Genomic DNA, 20,981 nt, shown 5'->3' on the forward strand with positions numbered 1-20,981 from the left:
CAGGTCTGTGTTTGTAATAACTTAAAAACTAAACTAAACTAAACCATAAAACACCAAAAACACTTAGTTTTTTGTATATTAATTTTAATTTACAGAACATTGTCAAATTGCAATACATTTAGTGCAAATAACACTTCTGATGTACAACTTAGAAATATACAAAGTGTGTAGATTACTGACAAAAATATCAAAATTAAAAAGACTAAATGCATTCTTCAGCTGACACCGCTCATAGATTTAGCTCTTATCATTATCTGCAAAACAATTATCCAGATCCCTCCTAACCTCAAATCTCTTTTTTCAAACCATGCAGATCTACTGACTGCTAAACTCCCAACTATTGATGACATTGAACACAGTCGAAATTGAAACCTTGAGGTAAGATGATGTGAAATGCTGACCCTCCCCCTCCCAACCCCACCCAGTTTGATTTCAGTGTTGATAAATGCACGTCTGGTGGCTGAACAGTAGAGAAAGCCAGAACTCCTGGCGTCTAAGGCATACTGGGGGTAGTTTATCAGTCAAAGTGCAGGAAACCACTGCACGGTAGTGTGGCATCTGAAATGTAAAATCATCTGACTGAGAACATAAGGAACACATTATAAAATGATAATCCTATTTAACATTTAATAACAATTCCGCTTAAAAGCAAGCAGGAGTAATTTATAAATCTGACACTCTTGAGTGAACAGAAAGATTTTCTTTTCCCTGCCTCACCAGGGTCTGAAAATAGAGATGAGAAAACCTAGAGGGTACAAAATGTATTCATTCAGCTCTCAAAGAAAGAGAGGAATCTTCAAACCAGACACTAGGGCCGGTCCTTTGCAAATATCTGTCAGGAACAGCATGCTGACTGACAAATACATGCAAATGCCGCAACTTAGCATCTAACTAACGACATCATCTGGATAGTTGAAAATATTGTCCAACACAAGTCAATTAGACTTAGTAAGTGCTCCTCATCACTCTTGTTGTATCTAATCTGCCCATTTCTGTCATCAAATTCAAGCATTTAAGAGTCAATTCACATTTATCACAATTGATAATCTATTTGAAATCTTACCGTTTTATCTGTACAATACATTGTGTCCACGGTGTTCTCTGAAAGCTACTTTATAACAATCTAGAAATGTAAAGACTTCAAAGCTTTAGGCTCTGACCCCCCATCAAACTACAAAGAGTCGTCACAAGAGGATCAGCAAAAGGCAAGAAAGAGGAAATAGTGTACCACACCTCATCTGTGCTTTCACTGTAAGTATCTGTTCTCTTTCCTCTTTCATGGTAGTTACTTTAGCAGCAGCAAAACAAGTAGCTGTAATACTAGTGATTAGAGCAAACCCCCCAAAAGTTCAAGAAAAGTTTAATCATAGTAAATGTACAAAACAATTTACAAAAAAAAAAAAAAAAAAAAGAACCCTAACAAAAAAAACAAATAAAAAACAAAAAGCAAATTATCGGTAACAATTTGAAGACTGTTTAGGAAATGTTTCAGCTTACGTACAAACGAACCCATGACCAACAGGTTACAATCTAAGATGATAACTACTGATCCATTAGGGCCAAAAGCAGTCTCATCTTCAAGCAGCACGTCCTGATGGTGCGGTGACACGTGAATGGTCATGTGATCTTCAACAGTCACTTCAACAACGCAGTCTCCCCAGCAGGTGAACTTGGCACCTCTGAAAGCTGAAATGAGCAGGATTAAAAGAATACAAAGAATAAATTGAAGTAAGTGTATGGATCTGCTGGCTGATTCAAAATAACAGATACGACATCAACCAGGAGATATCTCAAATAGTGTAATAAAGTCAGGATACAAAACAAAAGAATACAAATACAACTAAGTATAGAAGATCCCGCTGCTAATAACAGTGTTTCTGTGGTTACCTGTTTAAATTTAGAAAAGGATAGGCTTCCCAGCAGTTTTCTCCTGGACGTAGGAGGTGAAGCGTTTGAGGAACTTGGGATATTCTCTCTTGGCCACGGCTCTGAGTACTGATGCTGGAGCCCAGCCTCCGGGGTTTACTGCAGCCACACAGGAGTGAGGGAATAAAGACAAAGATGAAAACAAAAACCAATGTGTTCCTGCTGACTTATGATAAAACAATTAACAATAACTCAGTGATTCAGTGCACAGAGAGCTGTAACTGTTTAGAGGTGCCCTCTAGTGGGAGAAGGAAATGTAAGATTTATTAAATGAACATCCTTTGAACTGCTCAGCATCCCTGGCAATAAACTGGCTCAAGATTCCCCCTGCAGCGCTCCTTTATGTAACAGCCTCTTAGAGAAGAGGCAGCCTGGACTGAAATTTCAAAGAAACCCAGACTGTGTGATCCATGTGTCAGAGCAGCTGTACTAAGTGTAAAAATGCTGATATCAGATTGTTTCAAATGAGGATAAAGGTGTATATTCATTTTTAACTTGTGACACAAGATGTTACCAAGCTAAAGATTGTCACATTGGATCCAGATACACTGAAACTACTCGATACATAATTTTTCTTTTAAGGCCTTTTGTTGTCTCTATATGTAAATCAACAATAATTTCTTTGTCTGAACCATTTAAACTGAATCCGAGGATCAACCCAGCTGATATATGTATATGTGCCAGCTGGAACATTCCATGTGTGCTTTTCTTATTTATTGCCTAGTGTTTTTTCATATAAAGTGGGGCAATAATGAACTTGAGTTTGATTACTTACAAAGAAACAAACAATTTCTAACTTTTATGGTAGTTTCATTTTGAAGGAGAGAGACAAAATATCAAGCAAAAAAATCTAGAAAAACATGTTACATAAATGTTATAGATCATTTTGCACGTCATTGACTCCTAAGTATTTGATGCTCTACAATCCAGACAGATTTCTGTCTCCCACACTGATAACAATCAGTCAGTCATTTACAGAAAGCAGCTTGTTCGGTGTATAAAGCACACCTGTCCACAAAATCCATTCCAACCTCTCCATTACCATGGGTGAGACCAAAGAGCTGCCAGAGGGTATCAAGGACCAGATCTTAGACCTGCAGACAGGCTGGAATTGTCTACAAGACCATCAGCAAGAAGCTCAGTGACTGATGGTTATACATTTCTCAATTTCTAAATAATCGCACCAACAGTCATCCTCAGGTTGGAGCTCCAAGATTATGCCTATGATGTGAAGATGATCACGCGAAAGGTGATGGATCAGCCAAAAACTAAATTGAAGGAGCTTATTAGTGATCTGAAGGCAGCTGGGACCACAGTCACCATCAGCAACACACTACACTGCAATGGACTGAAATCTCACAGCACTAGAAATCCCCCTGCTCAAGAACGCACATTTACAATGATAATAATATAATAATAATACAATAATTATTTCCCACCACTGTATGTGTAGGGACACATGCAGACTGAGTAAAACTGAAAAACTGATTTGAGGTTTGGTTGGAGCCTCTGGCATTTACAGTAGGTTGCATTATAGCAGGATTGTTGTTGCTACACAGGTTTTGTTTTGCTGGCCGTTGATCTTGCCTCAGGCACATATGCTAAGATCAAAACTAGATGATCTTCAAAGGTACTTACCATTGGCAATATAGTTGATCTTACACATGATGTTGTCTCTGCTTATTTCTTTGTCACCCTCTGGTGGGCTGACCAGCGTTTGGCAGATCATGGCAACATTGATTTTGGCACGAACACACCGGTTTGTGGGCTGAAAGTTAAAATAGACAAATAAATACAACAATAATAATAATCAAAAACAAAATACAAACAACCCCCCAAGCTAACACAACTCTTACTGTAGATGAACTGACAGGGTGAGTAAGATTAATGCTGTTCTTCTGTTTCGCCCCAAAAAAGTCTTGTTTAAAAAAAAAAAAAAAATGTTTGTAAAAGCTTTAATGAACTAAACACAGTACTTTGATGTAAACAAATACAAACATGCTCAAAACAGTCTTTGTCTGACAAAAACACAGTTAATGCATTAAAGCTCAAATCCAGACCTAATTACTCTCTGACAACAATCTACTTGCTATTTACATTAGTGTGCATACTAACATAATATATGCAGAAGAGGCTGATTAAGGCTGATTTGATAGGTGGACACAAAGTGTTGATTTCAGAATCTAACAGTGAAAATCTATTATCCCAATTTGCTTTCTGTTTTTAGGTGGAAGTTTCTTATCATTGAAAACTAACCACAGTATATAATGCTGTAGATACTGTACTCCAGTGTTTTGCAGGCAGGCACAGACAGATTAAGCATCTCAACATTTGCCAGGAAAGAGCGTGTTTATGACAGCAAATGGCTCCCCGAGATGGAAATTTATCCTGGAAACTTACTGTGTGTTTATAGCAGCAGAATTGAGGCAGTAACTGTGAGACTGTCTCACAAAGTCCTCACTTCTCTTGGCACTGCTAACTTAGTGTTATATTTGGACTGTTTCATCATTCAGAAGCATACCAAGATTTCAATGAGCCTGATATGTAATCACTCACTGTGCCAGAGTGTAGGCACAACAGCATGTTTAACACCACTCAGTCGCTGAATGGTATCAGAGAGTTGGGCGGTTATATGAACACATGATGGAAAACAATGCAAGCCTCAGAGGGTTAATCTTACAGGGGCGTCATCGTGGTCCACAGAGAAGTTGCAGACCAGCCATGTGTCGGGGTCGTTTTCATTTCTTGGTGGAATCATCCTGATGGCTGACAGATACAGCACATCTCTCTGAGAGGCAGGCCACACTCTCTAAAACATGAAAGACAAAATTCAGCAGGCAAATCAATCAAAAACAGGTGGTTTAATGCTACTGATGAAAAGGCACCATGTACTCAGTATACCTTGTGTGTCTGGTACACAATGATGGCATTATCAGAGAGCTTTTCCACAACGTGGAAATTTTCAATGGTGGCTGTGGGAGGGAGAGTTCACATCAGGTCATGGCAATAACACAACGAGAGTCAAATAGTAATAATATGTTGGACTAAAACACAGATCTTACTCTCCCAGTCCAATCGGACTGCAGTGTCCCAGAAGTAGTGGCAGACCTCATGTCCAGTTACCCCCTTCACAGCATGTGTCGCTTTAAGGGGATCCAGGACGATGCCGTTCTCCTCCACTTCCCTCCTGTATACCTGTTACACAGCACCACAGACAGAATATTATAAACACACTAACAACTTCACCCATTACTAAAAACTAAGATGATTTTTCTCAGGCTTTTAAAAGTTTTAAATCACCATAATAACTTTTAAAACATCAATGAGATTTAAATATTCACAGCATTCTCTCTCCTCACCTTCATCTCTCCTTCTTCTACCACCAGTTGCCAGTTGGCATCGCCCCCCACCTCCTGGATGGAGTAAGCCATGTGATTCTGCACAGTTTCCTCCACCTAAGAGTCAGATATTGATTTAATGATATGTTAGGCAGTCTTCTCCTGTTGTTACCAACAAGGCACAGTTAGAGAGGAACCTGAGGTTCCTATGCTCAGGTGTAATGATTGACAGCCCTGACCAATCAACACACCTTCCACCTATGCTGCTATTGTTTAACAACATAGGAGGCATGAGGAAAACTACTGGTGTGTCAGAATCACAGGAATGTCTTAAGCAAATACATTATCCACAAAGCAGTAGCCAAATAAATATTAGGCACTTGATACTGCTTGGGGTGTTATTTAACATCTCAACAATGAGTTAAAAATATAGTGCAAAGCTAGCCTGGATTCATGCCTGTTCATGCTGTGGAAGGAGAAGCGTGCAGTGAAGAAAGGAGGAGGAAATGAACCAAATTCCTAACATGCACAGAAGACCTACTTTGTGGTAAGGACAACTCAACCTGCTCTCTCGGGAAATTTCAACTCTGACTAGGTAGGTTTTCCCCCCCCTCATGGGTCAATGTACAGCACAATGTATAAACACTAGTATACTATAATCCTCAAAATATTAGTGAAAACCTGGAGCGAATGGTTAGTAGACATGCCGTTTGCTCATGCTCTCTCTGATTGTCATGGAAAGCAGCAGGCTGCTCTTAGCTGACCAAGCACAGTACCTGAGGGCTGAATCTGTGAATGTCATCTGAAGCACTGATTAGCTCGATCGAGGACAAGGAAGAAGAGTGGCTATAGGGCTGTACAGCGGAGAGAGGGTTGAAAAAGAAAGGAATAAACAACAAAAACTGAAAAAGACACCACGGCAGCAGAGCAGAGGAGAACAACCACAACCTGCTAAAGTAGGATTTCATATGAAGCCATCATGTTAGCTCTTGAAAAACACTGCAGTGGGCACAAAATGATTGCCCCACAGTTAAGACATTAAACAGTTAAGATGACACATGACCACATCATGAGTAATTTTTCAGGAGTCAGCACCAAGTAGGCTGTAAGCTGCCTTTGATTTTTACAGGAATTATTAGGCAAAGAAAAGAGCAGCAACTTGTAGCCTTAAATTACAACACAGTGGGATAGGAATAGGGTGAAAGGTATAGTGACAATAAAAATATGCTGCGCACCTTGTTGGCAAATCTGTGTGTACCGATGGTGGAGTAGGCATCACTAGGGGAAGCCAGAGTTAGTCGAGGTTTTCTGACCTTCTCTGACTGGCACTGAGGGAAACAGTAAACAGAAATAGACACTTGTTTATAGATTAATTTATTGGAGATTCATGTTTTTGAAACATGTCCTGACTTTGCGAGGCCCATTTAGGTCTTCATCACACCTGCTCCTCTATCTTGTCTTGTCTGTCCAGTGCAGCTTCCACTGCATCAAAGAACTCCTCTTCATTGATCAGACTGTTGGGCCCCTCCTGTGAACAAACAATAACAAGCACACAATGTCAGAATTTGTGATTCCTGTGAGAAAAGCCTCACCCAAGATTAAAAACAACAGGGATGTGCAACATCAGGAAATCTTCCTACTGTCGTCATCTAGTTTTTATCTAATCCATTCAGCTTATCTGATTTCATTGTACCTCGTAGTCTGGGCCTCCATAGTGTGACTTTTTCTTTAGTTCATTCACAGCAGACTTGTAGGCATCTTCTACTTTCCTCCTCTTTTCCAGCTCCTACACACACACACACACAACACACACACACACACGAGATGCTGTTATGGTTAGTTCAGCTGTATTGAAACTTTGAATAAAAACGTAGAGCGTGTAAACACAGAAACCCATTGAACCAGCACTGTAGCCCTAGCCTTTTCTTGACGTCATCCAGCAGAAGGGCATGTGACAACACAACCGTCCACTGCAGTCCGATTCTACTTTAAACAGTTTTTAACCTGGTAAAAAAAAGGTGTGATTTCCAGCCAAGCACATGAATTGCCTGTTTAATTCACCGCAAGAGAAAGGTCTCCTGTGTCGTTTTTATACAAGCAACTTCCTCCCCAAAACCAAACAGAGTTTTTTTCCAATAGTGTGTGGACAGAAATACACTGTTTCCTGTTGTGTGTTATGTCTTACTTCAGACAATGTCCCAGCCTCATTCTCATAACATTGTCAGGAGTTTGTGTGGAAACATTTCCTGTCACACCAAACACTATGCTTAAATTAACAACATGACAGGTGATTTAAAAAAAAAAAAAAAGAAAAAAAATCATAAAAGTGAAGTCAACTACCCCATTATTCAGCCATCTGTTAAACAAGTTTTAAATATTTTAATTGTGTGTCTATAATGTTATTTGCCAGGGACAAAAACTGTCATTTCACACAAATAATCTCAATGATTGCTTGAATAGAGAACTAAAGAAGTTGGACTATATTCCAGTGTCACTGTTATAATAAAATCTATCACTTAAAATAACAGGAATGCAGTAAATCGCCTGTCTGCAAAAGAAGATGAACAAAAATACAGTCTAACAACTTGAACTGCAGGAAAAAAGATACTTAAGACAAAGTTTTGAAGTACAGCAATTACAAAAAAAAAAACAACAGGTAAGCTGAATCAAACAGGCTCATCTATAATACAAAACAATTAAGCTCTAACGAGATATTATTAAATGCAGAAAAATAAGACACAAAGTCAAAGAAACTGAACAAAGTGCAAAGAGAGGCCTAGATATATTCCAGAAAACACAAAATAACCAGAATGTGATACTGCAGTAAGTTGTGGACAACCAGGACCCTGACATACAGAGACCTACTGTAAAGAAATGGCCGTGGGTCTGCAGAGGTATCCATTTTTGTGTCTGGTGTTTGAGCAGCTCTGTCGTCCTCCTTTGTAACATTCGCTTTGGCAAACTTTGCCTTGAAGTCCGAGTACTCATCTTCTAATGTAAACTTCAAGTGTGAGGTGAGGTGTGTCCTGTTCCTCTGAGTGTATGCTAATATACATCAAAACACTGATAACTTTGAGGTAGTGTCACTCAGGTATTCTAACTGTAAAAGGCTTCCCGGCTTTGAGGGCTGGGCAGGAGCACACCTACCTTACACAGGGAAAAGAACTGGTTTGACGAGGTCGGATTATATGAGCTCTGAAGAGCATTCCTTTAAAGACACAGGCCACTCACTGAATATTAATGAATATGAGTGCGTTATAGGAAGTCTGACTTATTCATGTATTTACCAACCCATATTTGCCAATGATGCTTGGTAGCAAGTTCACATTAAACCTTTCAGTGGATAGTTGGATTATAAGGACGGCTGAAATGATTTTTCTTGCTGCCTGAGCATAGTCTCCAGTCTCCTTTTGTAATGAATGAGATTTGCTTTGCATTTACAGCAGGTGCTTGGATGAAGAATTGAACTGCAAAGCATCTTGCAAGCAGTTTATTTCATTAATATTTCCCATAGAATATAAAGTGCAAGAGCAGAATCCCAGAATAATGAGTCACTTAATAGAAGACGCACACAGACTGAAGAAAAATAAAGACTGAAAGATTGAAGAAGCACATCTAAACTAATAACTCCAAAAGAGTCAAGTCTACACTATTTAGTCAAAGCTATATATTTAATACAGAATCACCTTGTAACCTTTCCAAAACAAAAACTGCACCTTTTTAATTATAAATGTTACAATACTGTAAGTATCAAGTCTAGACAACCGAGTGTTGCATCACAACCTCAGAGACAGAGCCCAAATGATAACATCGAGCTCTTTAAGGGAAATGGAAGCAACACTCAGCTCCTCAGTCAGCAGCAGTACCCACAGCGGTGGCTGCAGACACGCCCATTGGGGAAACTTTACTCTTTGTCCAAAGCCGTACCTTGTCCAGTCTTTTCTGCCAGCTGTCTTCTCGTTTCGTCATCAGCTCGATGCAGTGTGACAAAGTGGAGAGGATGCCTGCTGTGGTGGCTTTGAAAGTGATGGCTTCACCCTTAAAGTCTATCCCATTAATACCTTTAGGACTGGCAGGAGAAAACACTGGCACAGAGAGGAAGAGAGAAAGCAAGAACAAAAATAAACAATGGTGTTCACACTTACACTGAATTTGTTATAATCAAGCCAAGTAATGCAATGGAAAGTCAAAGAGTATTTACAGATAGACTCACATTTCTCTTTGCTGCCATTATTGTTGTGATTATATTCGCTGTCAGGTCTCGCAGAAGTGGGAAAGTCATCGTCATCATCCTCTACTAGTTAGAAAACAACAAGCAGTTATAGCTTCATCTCCCTGCCCTGCATAGTTATTAGTGTATAACTTATAATATTTTAAAACCTATTTCATGTTACTGAATAATCCACGTCCACATAATTGCAGGTAACACATTAAATATCTTTGTGCAAATAAACAATTAGGGTTGTGTCTGCATTGTAATACAAATTCAATAAACATAGTACAAATAAAAAACCTGACAGCAAATTTAAACCCACATAATGTCTTGTTAAGTTATTGATTTCTGAATCCTTTCTCAATGAGCATTACCTACTCTCATACTGCATGAAACGGATAAAAAAAAGATCTCTGTTAATGTTCTGCTTTGCTGTGCCAGTAAACAACAAAGCCAACTCCCCCACACTGCTCCAGAGATCACTGTTTTACAAACAGAGGCAACTCAAAACAAATGTACATCTATTTTTGAAGTAAATCTGATGCTATGCAAGGTCAACAACTGGTATACCTCTGTCCCTCTGAAATTCATCTTTGGAAACGGCATCGGCACAGGAATCAAAGTACTTCTGCAGGGTGTCCACTTGTCTGCACAGGATGTCTCGGAAAGTTTCCATTTCTGCAAATTTCTCACGCAACCTGTGCCCCTTCTGAGCAGGGGGGGGGGGGGGGGGGAGACGAAGAGATGCATACAGGAAAAAGATAATATAAAAGACTGAAAAAAAAGAAAAAAGAGATGTCACGCTTAACCAGATCTTTCAACTCAGTCACTGATGACGATGATTTACCTTGAAGGAGGATGTAGATGTGGAAGACAAGGCACTAGCTGCTGAGGTGAGAGACAACATGGAACCATGACGCCTCAGACTCGTCTCTGAACCGTAACCAGACTCAGCCTGCAGGTGCGTGGGAATGTGGGAGGACAGCAAGAGAGACACGAAACAAAAAGGTGAAGAGACAAAGAGGAAGGAACAAAAGATCAGTAAAAAGGCACATTAAACATTAAACAAACTGCAATATAATAAGAAAACCTGGTGATCATCAAAGTTAGACATAGGGAGCTCAGTTCCTGACTAATGCTGAGCTGGACCCGAGCAGGACCCACACCTACACAGAAACATTCCCTCACAGTCTGCAGAGACTGGCCAAGGTTGACGAAGAGACATGCAGAAACCCAGCCTTTAGGCCCAATGCGTGGTGGCTGAGTAACCATGGAAATAACTGTCAAGCTACTTTAGTAACTTCACAAGGGTTTCTTGTAACTATTGTGATGTGTGTGCTAACATGCAGTGTATCGTTTCATTTGAAATGACAAAATTGATTTATGACCAGGATTTAGGGAGTGGCAGTGATGACATCCGTTCTGCAACAGCAAACTGATGACTTCACGATTCCTGCACTACTGAGTCAGCAAAGTAAAAAGAGATCTATATAAATATGTAATATATATATTTTAGTTTAGTAAGTGTTAATACCAAGCCAAAAATCTCTAAAGCTGTACATGCCACACACAGTTGTCAAAGTGTCCATACAGACAGCAACTTCATAACCCATATTATTAAAGCCTCTCATTTAAATGCGCATGTTTCCTTACATGGAATGTGTGTGTGAATGGGTGGATGACTGGATATGTAAAGCGCTTTGGGGTCCTTAGGGACTAGTAAAGCGCTATATAAATACAGGCCATTTACCATTTACACAGCATAAACGGAAACATTATTTTGCCATGGTGGTAATATGTTTTAAGACTCTCAGGTGATTTCCCAAGGTTTAGTCATGGCTTTATGTCCAATTTTCCACTTGATTTCAAAATTAAGACATGGTTGCAAGCTATTTCCGTTGGCTAATTGGCATGCAGAAAAATTTCCTAACGACAGAGAGCAAACTGAAGAGGGATCAGGTGACAATCTTGACAGAGCGCCCACGTGAATTCCTCTGCTGTAATATCCCACAGTGAGAGACTGAGAAAACCGACATCAAACAGCGGCAACCAGGTAACGATCTAAGTGTTTAAAACCATAGCAACAGAAAACGTAATCACTCAATAAAGAGTTTGCTGTGATATTAACATCATGGTTATTGCTTCACAGTTGCATGCCTTCTGCAAGCAGTCAAGCTGCAGTTTACATCTGTATCTGTCTGCACATGACCTCTTAGTTATCAAATGTCAATACTTCATGAATTTATTGCAGATATTTGTCTAAATTTTAGTCACAAACCTTTTTCCAGCAGCCATTCTCACATGAAATAGGTGATTAAAACACCACTGAAGGTTTGTACTGTTTAGGTACAATGCTTTAATTTATGTGATTCATGTGTGTTTATCTATCATTTCGTATTAAAATGGCTGCTGTAAAAACAGGCTGTTCACTTATGAATTCTTGAATTATGTCCAAAAACACTTCGTAAAGTTGTGGTGAATTGTTTCCGAGATGTAACATTAGTGAGAACGAGCTGGACAGGCAATCTCAAAACACGATAAAACTGACATATTAAAGCATGTATTTAGTACAAAGCAGTATATAGCTTCTCTGTTTCAAAAGCTACACAAAGACAAGATTTAAGTAACAACCAGATTTACTCCTCCCCTCTACCAGTGTTGTGATTAACCTTTTACAACATTTGTATTTTTCATACAAGACACACATTATCACCACACAAAAAACACCACAGAACGAATTTAAATTCAAAACAGTGACAATAAAGCACCTTCACTTAACTAACCACAGAAACATTCATTGAACTGTACACTGTAATGACACAGACTACACACACAAATACACTGAGAGTCCAAAGTCAAAGCAACTGTTTGTTTTAAAACAATCTTCTGCTTTCGGGCTGGCTGTCACTGGATAGCCAGCAAAATGTAAACATAACTTAAAAAAAAAAAAAAAAAAAAAAGAGAAGATTTTCTAAATCTCTACCCACAGAGAGCAAAGCTTCAGCGTGTCAATGCCGAGCCACAAATATCAATATCCAGATAACTGCCATAGCAACTGTATTTGCTGATGGATGTCTTAGAGTAATAATGACTTTAACAAAACATGAAAATTTATTAATTCTTATTAAGAAAGCCAGTGAATACACTTAAGAGCTACATGGGTTAATAAAGTTTTGGCAAAAAGTGTTACAGATATCTTACAACAAAATAAAAAACAAATACATAAATGCAAAAATAAATAAATACTGTAAAAGCTGATTTAAACTGCTAATATAATAGTATCCCAACTAAAAATCCAGTTTTAAGTGAAATGCGACATCCTCAATGCTTTCTAAACACTAGAGCCTTCAATCTAAAATATATTTATTCTTTTCTGCATTTGTTGCTAATGCAGATTATTACATTTGATTGACAATATATAATTACCATTTTGTGCAGATGACAGATGTTATTTTTACAGTGTTGCTAATTTGGTACAAACAGAAAAAGCAGTAAAGTGCAATGAAGCAATGACGAGACCAACCTATGACCAGAGACTGGCATTTTTATGTTGCATGACAACCATGCAAACTTAACTCCACTCATTCTCGACGAATGAAATGGCGTCCTGATCTGAAGGTTTTATAATGTTGATGCTGATGAAATGAGGGTAAATGTGATGTAAACTCCTCAGAGATTGTTGATACATCTGAGGTTAGCTATGAGCTATGCAGTTTCGGTCTAATTTCCTACTAATAGTGACTAAGGCTGGCATGCAGTGAAGTTCATTAAAGAGACTAGTTCTTCTTATATCTCAATTTAAAACACTACATGCAAGCACAATAAAATTTATGCAGTGGGGGCAACGGAAGAGATGGATCACATCATTTTTATTGCCATAAAACTAGAATCATAATTAAAGATTTTAGTGATGGGTGACAGGGAGCAAGCAGCATGCCAAAGTGCTAAAAGCCCACCATCCGGCCATTCCAACAGCCAAAGCAGAGCAGGACACTGCGGCAGTCCCGGCGGTTTGCTGGCCTCAACATGGCCAGCCACTTCCCCCAACACTCCCAATGTTGTGACAGTTCAGAAGCTTTAATCCGGTATTCCCGTTTCCCCGGACACACCTCACTATTAAACAAAAGGAAATAGGAGGAGGAGAAGAGAAGCCATGCAGGCTTTAGCTCAGCTCATCAAGTAAAAGAACAGCGCTACAAGAAAAGCAAAGGAAGAACAGAGAAAAGCAGTCATTTCCTCCGTAGCGAACAGAGACGAGGCAGACACTAGCTGCACCGTCTCAGTCAAAGGAAGGAGTCTTCTAAATTCCTTGGTAGTGAAACGGAGTCCCCTGTCAGTCAGTCCTTTACAGTCACACACATGGGCTCAAAGACAAAAACACCAACATGCCCTCCACTCTCGCTGCACACAACCATCAACAGACCACACACCCTGATATGTGAAACCTTTTCCTCTTGTCCGTCCTTATGTCCGGCATCCATCACTGAGCAAGCAACCGTGATTGTGTGTGTTTGCATGGAAGAGTAAGAGCGAGAGAAGGGTGAAAATGAAGGGTGCATGCATGTATGCATTAGAGCGAAACGCAGGCTGTCTGGGGCTGTTTGTGTAATAAACCAATAAAGTATGGGTGGGCGAGTGAAGAAGCATACTGTATATTATAACAGAGAGAGAGAGAGCAGCAGAGAGTGGGAGGCAGGGGATAATACTTGTCTGGAGCTTTACTTCTATCTACTTCTTTCCTTTTATCTCTCCTTTACAAAGAGATGTGAAGGGACCAGTGAAGTTCAGACAGTCCTCAAAACCATCCCAAAGAAGTGGCAGCAAACCCACAAATAAAACAGTAAGTATTCCCCCCCTCCCTTATATGACCCCTTTGAATACTCCTAAATGGATCAGCCTTCTCTGTGCAAAGGAGTTTTATGTGTCCCTCTTGATTTTGTTGCTGTGAGAACAGGCGATTAAACAAATGTATTATTCATCGAGAGCGGCACTTAACGTCCCCACATTTAGCACGACTTTTCCCACCACCAACACAAACACACCCACACATAAAAACACAAATGGATTTGCACAAAAACTACCTCTGACCAGCTTAATTTTGCCACGGTGATATACATATAATAGCCATTTGCTTTTGGGGTGTTTAAAAGCTGGAATCATTAGTCACCCCACATTAAAGCAAATTAAGAGTTGTTAAATACTGATTATTAACTTGCCCTGTATGAATTTATAAAAGTGGCACACAAAAAAATAAAAAAATAAAAAGAACGCCACAAAGTAGAAAAGGGTGACCTTCAACGATTTACACTGAAATGCACTGCTATCACACTGATGCTGGAAAGATGCTGTTATGTGTGTGCTCTATTGTTGCGAAGAAGTGTTGAGGACTAGGACAGAAAAAGAACCTACAAATGAAATATTTATATTTATAGCACATGTTTTAGAGTTTCAGCAGAAACTTTAGTGTATGCTAGTTAGCCTGGAAACACAGACAACAATATTCCACATAGTGTACACTGCATGATGCAAGTCCTTCTTTTTCCAATTGGGAGCAGTACAAACACTACAGTAATGCTGAGGTGGTGCTTCATTAAGCTCACTGAGGTTGCTGTGGGTTACAGTTCAGACATAACTTTGAAATACTCTCACACCCTTGTTAATGGACTGCTGACCTCAGGTCACTCACACCCACACTAAAAACCATCCAGCAGGACTCACAAAGTGAACTGACAGCACTCTTCGGTGGAGAAGCACGGCTTATGAGAATTCATGAAAAAGTGAATGTTTTTTGAATGGTGCGTGTTCACTGCGCTACAATAAGAACCACTATAAAAACAAGTCTCTTACATCATTTTGGCATGGACCATGAAATGAATGTACCACCGATGTAATGCACTGCAGTTTAAAGAAAGGCAGTAGTAAGTTAACAACAAATCTCCATTCAACTTCAGGAATGTCAGTCTGTCCAGTTAGGAAGCATGCTGTTCAAGTCAAAGTATCAATAGATGCACCGGAGAGGCAACAACCCCCCCCCCCCCCCCCCCCAAAAAAAATAGATTTCCAGCTGGTGGCCTCTTTCCTTGTCACTTCTGAGGAGACAAGATGGTACAACAAGAGATCTAGACAGGGCTGTAGAAGGTCATCAACTCTGCAGCAGGATCTGCTCCTTTATGCAATGACAAACAGATGGAGCAAGCCCTTAACATGACCTCTAGAGGATTACTCGTGTACATGTTTCTAACCAAACTGTCAGAAACAGACTCTATGAGGGTGGCATGAGGGTCCAGTGTACTTTAGTGGGACCTGTGCACCATGCCGCTCATATGGCTTTTGCCAGAGAACATGAGAACTGGCAGCTCCACCATTGCCACCCCGTTCTCTTTACAGATGATATTGCAGGCATGTGCCTAACAACTATCATCACGCCATGTGGTATGGTGTCATGACATTGGTTATCATCTTACACAGACCACACAGTTTTGGGGGAGGAAGCTGTGAACGTGTTTACATAAAAGAGACAGTGTTTTCTCCAGATGACCAATGAGGAATAGGGTTAGAAAAAAATGTATCGAATTTAAAATGTATAACCTGCTGTTACGCTTAAACTTTACTTGAAGTAAGTAAAGGACAAGTATAAAAAAAAAAAACCCCACTAACTTAAATGACTTACTTGAAAATAATCTTTTAAGGTCAACAAGTGCTTTAATCAGCCGAGACACTGAGTGAGACACACAATCAAATGAATACCTCCGGTAACTTTATAACTTTTGCCCCAAAACTCAGAGTTAAACCTTAAGTTCCCTGACTAACCCCACAATCCGCTTCCAAGTAGAGGCCTTGGGGCAACTGTGTATCAACAGTCTGAAGTCATGTGATCCGAAGTTACACAGTCTCAGCCTTATAAAATGAAGGTCCAAAATACCAACACACACACACACCTAAATACAACCTTTCAGACACTACCTGAACCATATCCAATTTGTTTTACAAACTTTATGCTCAGAGGTGATATACCATTAACCAGATGTCCTTGCAGAGAAAACAGCTGCCTACTATGTAACAACATCCCCACATCAACCCCTCACTCTTCAGATTCCTCACATTCCCAGGGTAAAGAGCTCTCAGTATGTGTGTATGGGTCTGATTCTTGCCCTGCCACACCCTGTTCACTAAGAAAGGAAACAGATAAAACTCAAAAAAGGGAAAAAAGAAAGAAACAAGCCTTGAACTCAAATTCAACTCCAATGCTGAAAAAAAACAAAAAACAAAACCCAACAACACGGACAGCAAAACTATTTTTAAGTGATTACATCAACAAAAAAGGAAGAAAAGCTAACACAATACTGCTTAAGAAACACTTTTCTGATTCTCAACAAGCTCCTGCTGTCTCTGATGACAACAGGAACTGAAATCATGTTACCTAAAATTAATCTGTCAAGGTAATGCAGCTCGCATGCAAAAATAATATAATCCCAAGAAAGTCTGTATGACAGGCAAACAATGATCTCGAAAGAAGCTAAGGAGAAAGTTTATTTTAAAATATGCAGAAGAAAGAGAAAAATCACCAAACTGCTCACCTTATGTAGTTCTATCGACTCAATCCACTGGAGTCTGTGCTCGGGATCTTCGGCTCTGAGGTACCAAACGCTGTCGTTCACGCTGACATCAAAACGACACTCGTCAAACTCATGAGGCTGTGCAGAGAGAAGGCAGAGCGCATGGGTAGTTATTAGAGTGCATGAGTCAGAAAATAAAATAACCAGAAATTTGAATATCAAAATACAAATTTCAATAACATTTTCCCTTAATGAATAACATTTCTAAGGAAAGAGCAAAATCCCACTTTAGCACCTCTCTGTCTGTGGCAAAGGATTACTAACAATGACACATTCCAGACACATATGGACTTAATCAGCCACAGAAATGCATATGCCATGGAATAAAGACGGATTTTAATTAGAAGATGATGTCTTGAGCCTGCTGTCGTAGCCCTTAACAACCGTAGTGGAGCAGCGCTACATAAAACAGATTATTCCAGCACACTGTCACCTGACCCAAGGTCATCATAAGATTTCCGTCAATTTCTCAACCAAGTCTTTCAACTATTGCACTTCCACATTCTACAACACACCCCACCCAGCTCCAGCTACTAACCGCCTCAGGCACCAAAACATGTGCAACAAAGAATTCTCTCCTTTCCTCTGAAACTGGAATTTGCTTACAGCTGAGAAGAGATCTGCAACAAGTAAGACACAGTGGGGTTCAATCTCTGTCCGTCCCCACCCCCATTTTCCCTATTCAGCAGTGTTCAGAATACAGCTGCTCTGTCAGCTGACAAAATTGTATGCTGCCAAAGTTTAATTAGATTTGCTGAATGTTGCTCATGTGCTGGCTTATTTGCAGCCACTGACAACAGCAACACACAACTCTGGACATCTATTGTCAGCCTGCAAAACTTTATGTAACATTGTAGTAATGCTTTAACGCTGGTATTGCATTTCACAGCTTGTATATTTAGAATGGGCACAAGCATGGGGTGGATTTTTATGACCCTTAAATGCTTTTTACTGAAGTTCCTAACAAAATCAGCGCTGCCGTATTCCCTTACCAGAAACAGTCGGATATGAAAAAAGTGCTCCTGTTTTAAATTTTCACTATAAAGGTGTGTGCAACTTTGTGCCCATCCAGCCATGATTATAGCTTTGACAAATCCAGTTTATCTTGCACTGCTGCATCAGGCACAGACCATAAACCTTCTCTTTACAATGAAGTTTATAACGCTTTCCCTATGACTGGAACGTTCTCTTCCCCTTTGCGTAAGCACAGCTATATCTACACGGCATTAGCTTTTTTTTTGTTTTTCAAACGTGTACATTTCTTCACGAAAAGTCTTATCAGTCCACTGATAAGACTTAGTCATTGTCAGATCCTAACTTTTCCTTCTTGTGACATTTTACAACGCATCTGTGTGCATCAGATTAATTTAATAATATTTAATACAAGATATACAAATATTAAGTATTACTTATACTAGATTAACTCTTAAAACTGATAAATGGTGGGAAAATGCAATGACATGTACAATCAATGGGAGCTTCTGGTGTCGGTCTTTACTTACAAGTTGTGTATCAGTGTGTAGCTGTTACATGGGAGCTAAGAAGCAAAGATTTGTTTGTGCATTCCTGAGTCCTTAGACCCCGCTTTAGTGGAAAAAAAAAAAAATAGAGGCAGGGAAAAGTTTGGGTCATGTTGCTCCAATTACTTGTGAGCATGTGTAATAAAACTGTGTACATTCTTGGTTTGGCTACTATAGCGCAATTACAAAACAACCGTGCTCCATTCAGGTCTGCACAAGCATAGGAACTGATATTATGTTCACACCAACAAGCAGCAGGACCTCACTGTGACCTTCTTAAGTTGTACTTTTAAAAATCGTGTAATCCTATTGAACACAGCTGCGCAAATTACAGTAAAACCAATTGTTTGGCTTCTGTACTTGTATGATCAGAGAGAGAGAGAGCAGTGAATATTTAACCAGGGTGGTAGGTCTCAGTTTATCTGACTAACAGGAGGCCAGAATAGGAAGAATGTAGGTCCAACCTCTACAGTGTGTGGTCAAAGCTTACATCTGAAACCCTGGGCAAACGCTAATTTATAGTAGATAACAAGGGCCACGAACAATTGATAGCGCTATGATCACTGAAGCAATGTTCCCTTGGTATGCTCAAATATCTATCTGTAATCTCAACACAGCCTCAATATAAGTTAATGTTCACCTTTCTGTCTTAGAGGAACATGGAGAGCGTGTGCTAAGAATAAGAAGAGATCAAAACAGGGAGACCTACTAGAGAAACAACTATCCTCTTATGAGCCCTCACTTACTGAAATGCTGAACAGGTGCTAAGCTCGCTGTGATGTTGGCCAGTTTAAATACTTACTGTGATGACTGCCTTGCTGAGGCACAAAGAGCCCCTGCAGCCGTACTCCCGTTCATCCTCCGACTTGTAGTAACTCAAAGTATTGTTTTTCAACACAACCCATCGGTCCTGCCACCCGTGTATGTAATTTGTCCACTGTAAACACACAAGACGTGAAGTACACAGTTACAAAGCTGCAACACGCGCTCAGCAGGTGATCTAGTGCAGCAACACTTGCACACCGATTAAATTAAAGTTACCTTGCTTAGGACGCCTCCAAGCTCCAGGGGCTGCCCGGATTCCGGGTCCACATCCTCATCCGAACTGGACGATGAACTCTTCTCGGACATTTAACTCCAAGTTTACAAGAAAAGTTGAATCTGATCGTATCAGTGCAACCACGTAGCTCGACGCTAGTTGCTGGATTCGTTGAGTTAAAATACGGTTGCAGAAACGTTCTTCAACTTAAGGTCTGCAAAATAACGTTAATTGGCCATTAATGGAGAGTACAAAACAGCGTCTAGGTGGCGTAATATACCTTAGGTCACTGACAGACTTCAACCGAGTTAGCTTGTCTGGCCACCACCTACTCTGGAGGTGACAGCTGGATCTGATTTTCTCCGTTTTGCGTGCTTTGTTTTGAAACTGACGTCGTATACCACTGAGACTAGCTAACTAAGTTAGCGGTGGCTATCAAATGACGCAACTAGCTAGTATTACATTAACTAACAACTTGTGGTTGCGCTCGTTAGCTATCTTAGCTGCTGTCCATAAGCTCCTGCTCGACATGGAGGCCTTCGGGGAAACCACTACACATCAACTTCCATCTGAAAATCGACGAGCAGCGGACTGAGTCTCTGCTGTGGTTCCGCAGTTCAGTTAGCAGCAGTGGAGGACTTTCGGGTCGAGGGGGGAGGAGCCGCAGCCACGCTTTACTGTGTACGACCGCCGGTCACCCCCAGACCGGAAGTTATATGTGTTTGAATAAAATTAAAAGCTGGATATTTTTTTTAAATCAAAAGTTTCAAACATTGTATCACAAATAAATAGGTATTATAAGTATTTCAAACGGGTTTATAAGATTTACTGTTAACGTGTGTGCTTGCTTCAAGTTATCTCACTAGAACTTGTTAGTGATATAATTAGTATATAATCTAAGATAAGAAGAAAGAATAAATAAGAAAAACTATTAATAAAGTTGCCAAAATGGGAAATGACATTTCTCTAGTTAAAAGTAGTTACGTGTTAAGCATTTTTAACACCAAAATCAATCAGCTGATCCAGGCTTTGATCATCAAGGCTCTGCCCAATAGGGTGATCTGTAGTGGGACGATAGATCAGATCAAAAATATGAAAAATAGAAATAACAAAAAATAGAACAGTAGATATTGTCCACTGTTGGGTGTATAGAACAAAAATCTGTAATAATGGATAAATGTCTGGTTAACTCTAATAAATAGGTTGCATTATTCTTTACTTGTATTATATATATATATATATATATATATATATATATATATATATATATATATATATATATATATATATATAGTTGCTGCATAGTCTCCAATGACTACAACTGTATGT

At 39.6% G+C, this 20,981-nt stretch overlaps 1 protein-coding gene across 3 annotated transcripts; it reads right to left on the reverse strand.

Moving 5' to 3' along the window:
- Window positions 1-1,409: 1,409 nt before the first annotated feature.
- On the reverse strand, window positions 1,410-20,353 carry LOC113032943 (collagen type IV alpha-3-binding protein-like). 3 transcript variants are annotated; one of them, XM_026186091.1, is made up of 19 exons: window positions 19,985-20,353; window positions 19,655-19,866; window positions 19,416-19,550; window positions 17,055-17,171; window positions 10,325-10,432; window positions 10,048-10,186; window positions 9,478-9,561; window positions 9,192-9,349; window positions 6,958-7,050; window positions 6,706-6,792; window positions 6,500-6,592; window positions 6,041-6,118; window positions 5,286-5,381; window positions 4,989-5,121; window positions 4,828-4,898; window positions 4,607-4,735; window positions 3,565-3,694; window positions 1,888-2,025; window positions 1,410-1,686 (listed from the first exon to the last, which is right to left on the reverse strand). In XM_026186091.1, exons 2-18 carry the CDS (start codon window positions 19,742-19,744, stop codon window positions 1,898-1,900), a joined length of 1,869 nt encoding a protein of 622 aa, XP_026041876.1. In that variant the 5' UTR covers window positions 19,745-19,866; window positions 19,985-20,353; the 3' UTR covers window positions 1,410-1,686; window positions 1,888-1,897. The 3 variants fall into 3 exon arrangements, with proteins under 3 accessions (XP_026041876.1, XP_026041877.1, XP_026041878.1); XM_026186092.1 differs by having other exon boundaries at window positions 9,478-9,558; window positions 19,655-20,353; XM_026186093.1 differs by lacking the exon at window positions 6,041-6,118 and having other exon boundaries at window positions 19,655-20,352.
- Between the last annotated feature and the right edge of the window lie 628 nt (window positions 20,354-20,981).

This window comes from Astatotilapia calliptera, chromosome 12, assembly GCF_900246225.1.
Source record: "Astatotilapia calliptera chromosome 12, fAstCal1.2, whole genome shotgun sequence".
In the NCBI taxonomy this organism is placed as follows: Eukaryota; Metazoa; Chordata; class Actinopteri; order Cichliformes; family Cichlidae; genus Astatotilapia; species Astatotilapia calliptera.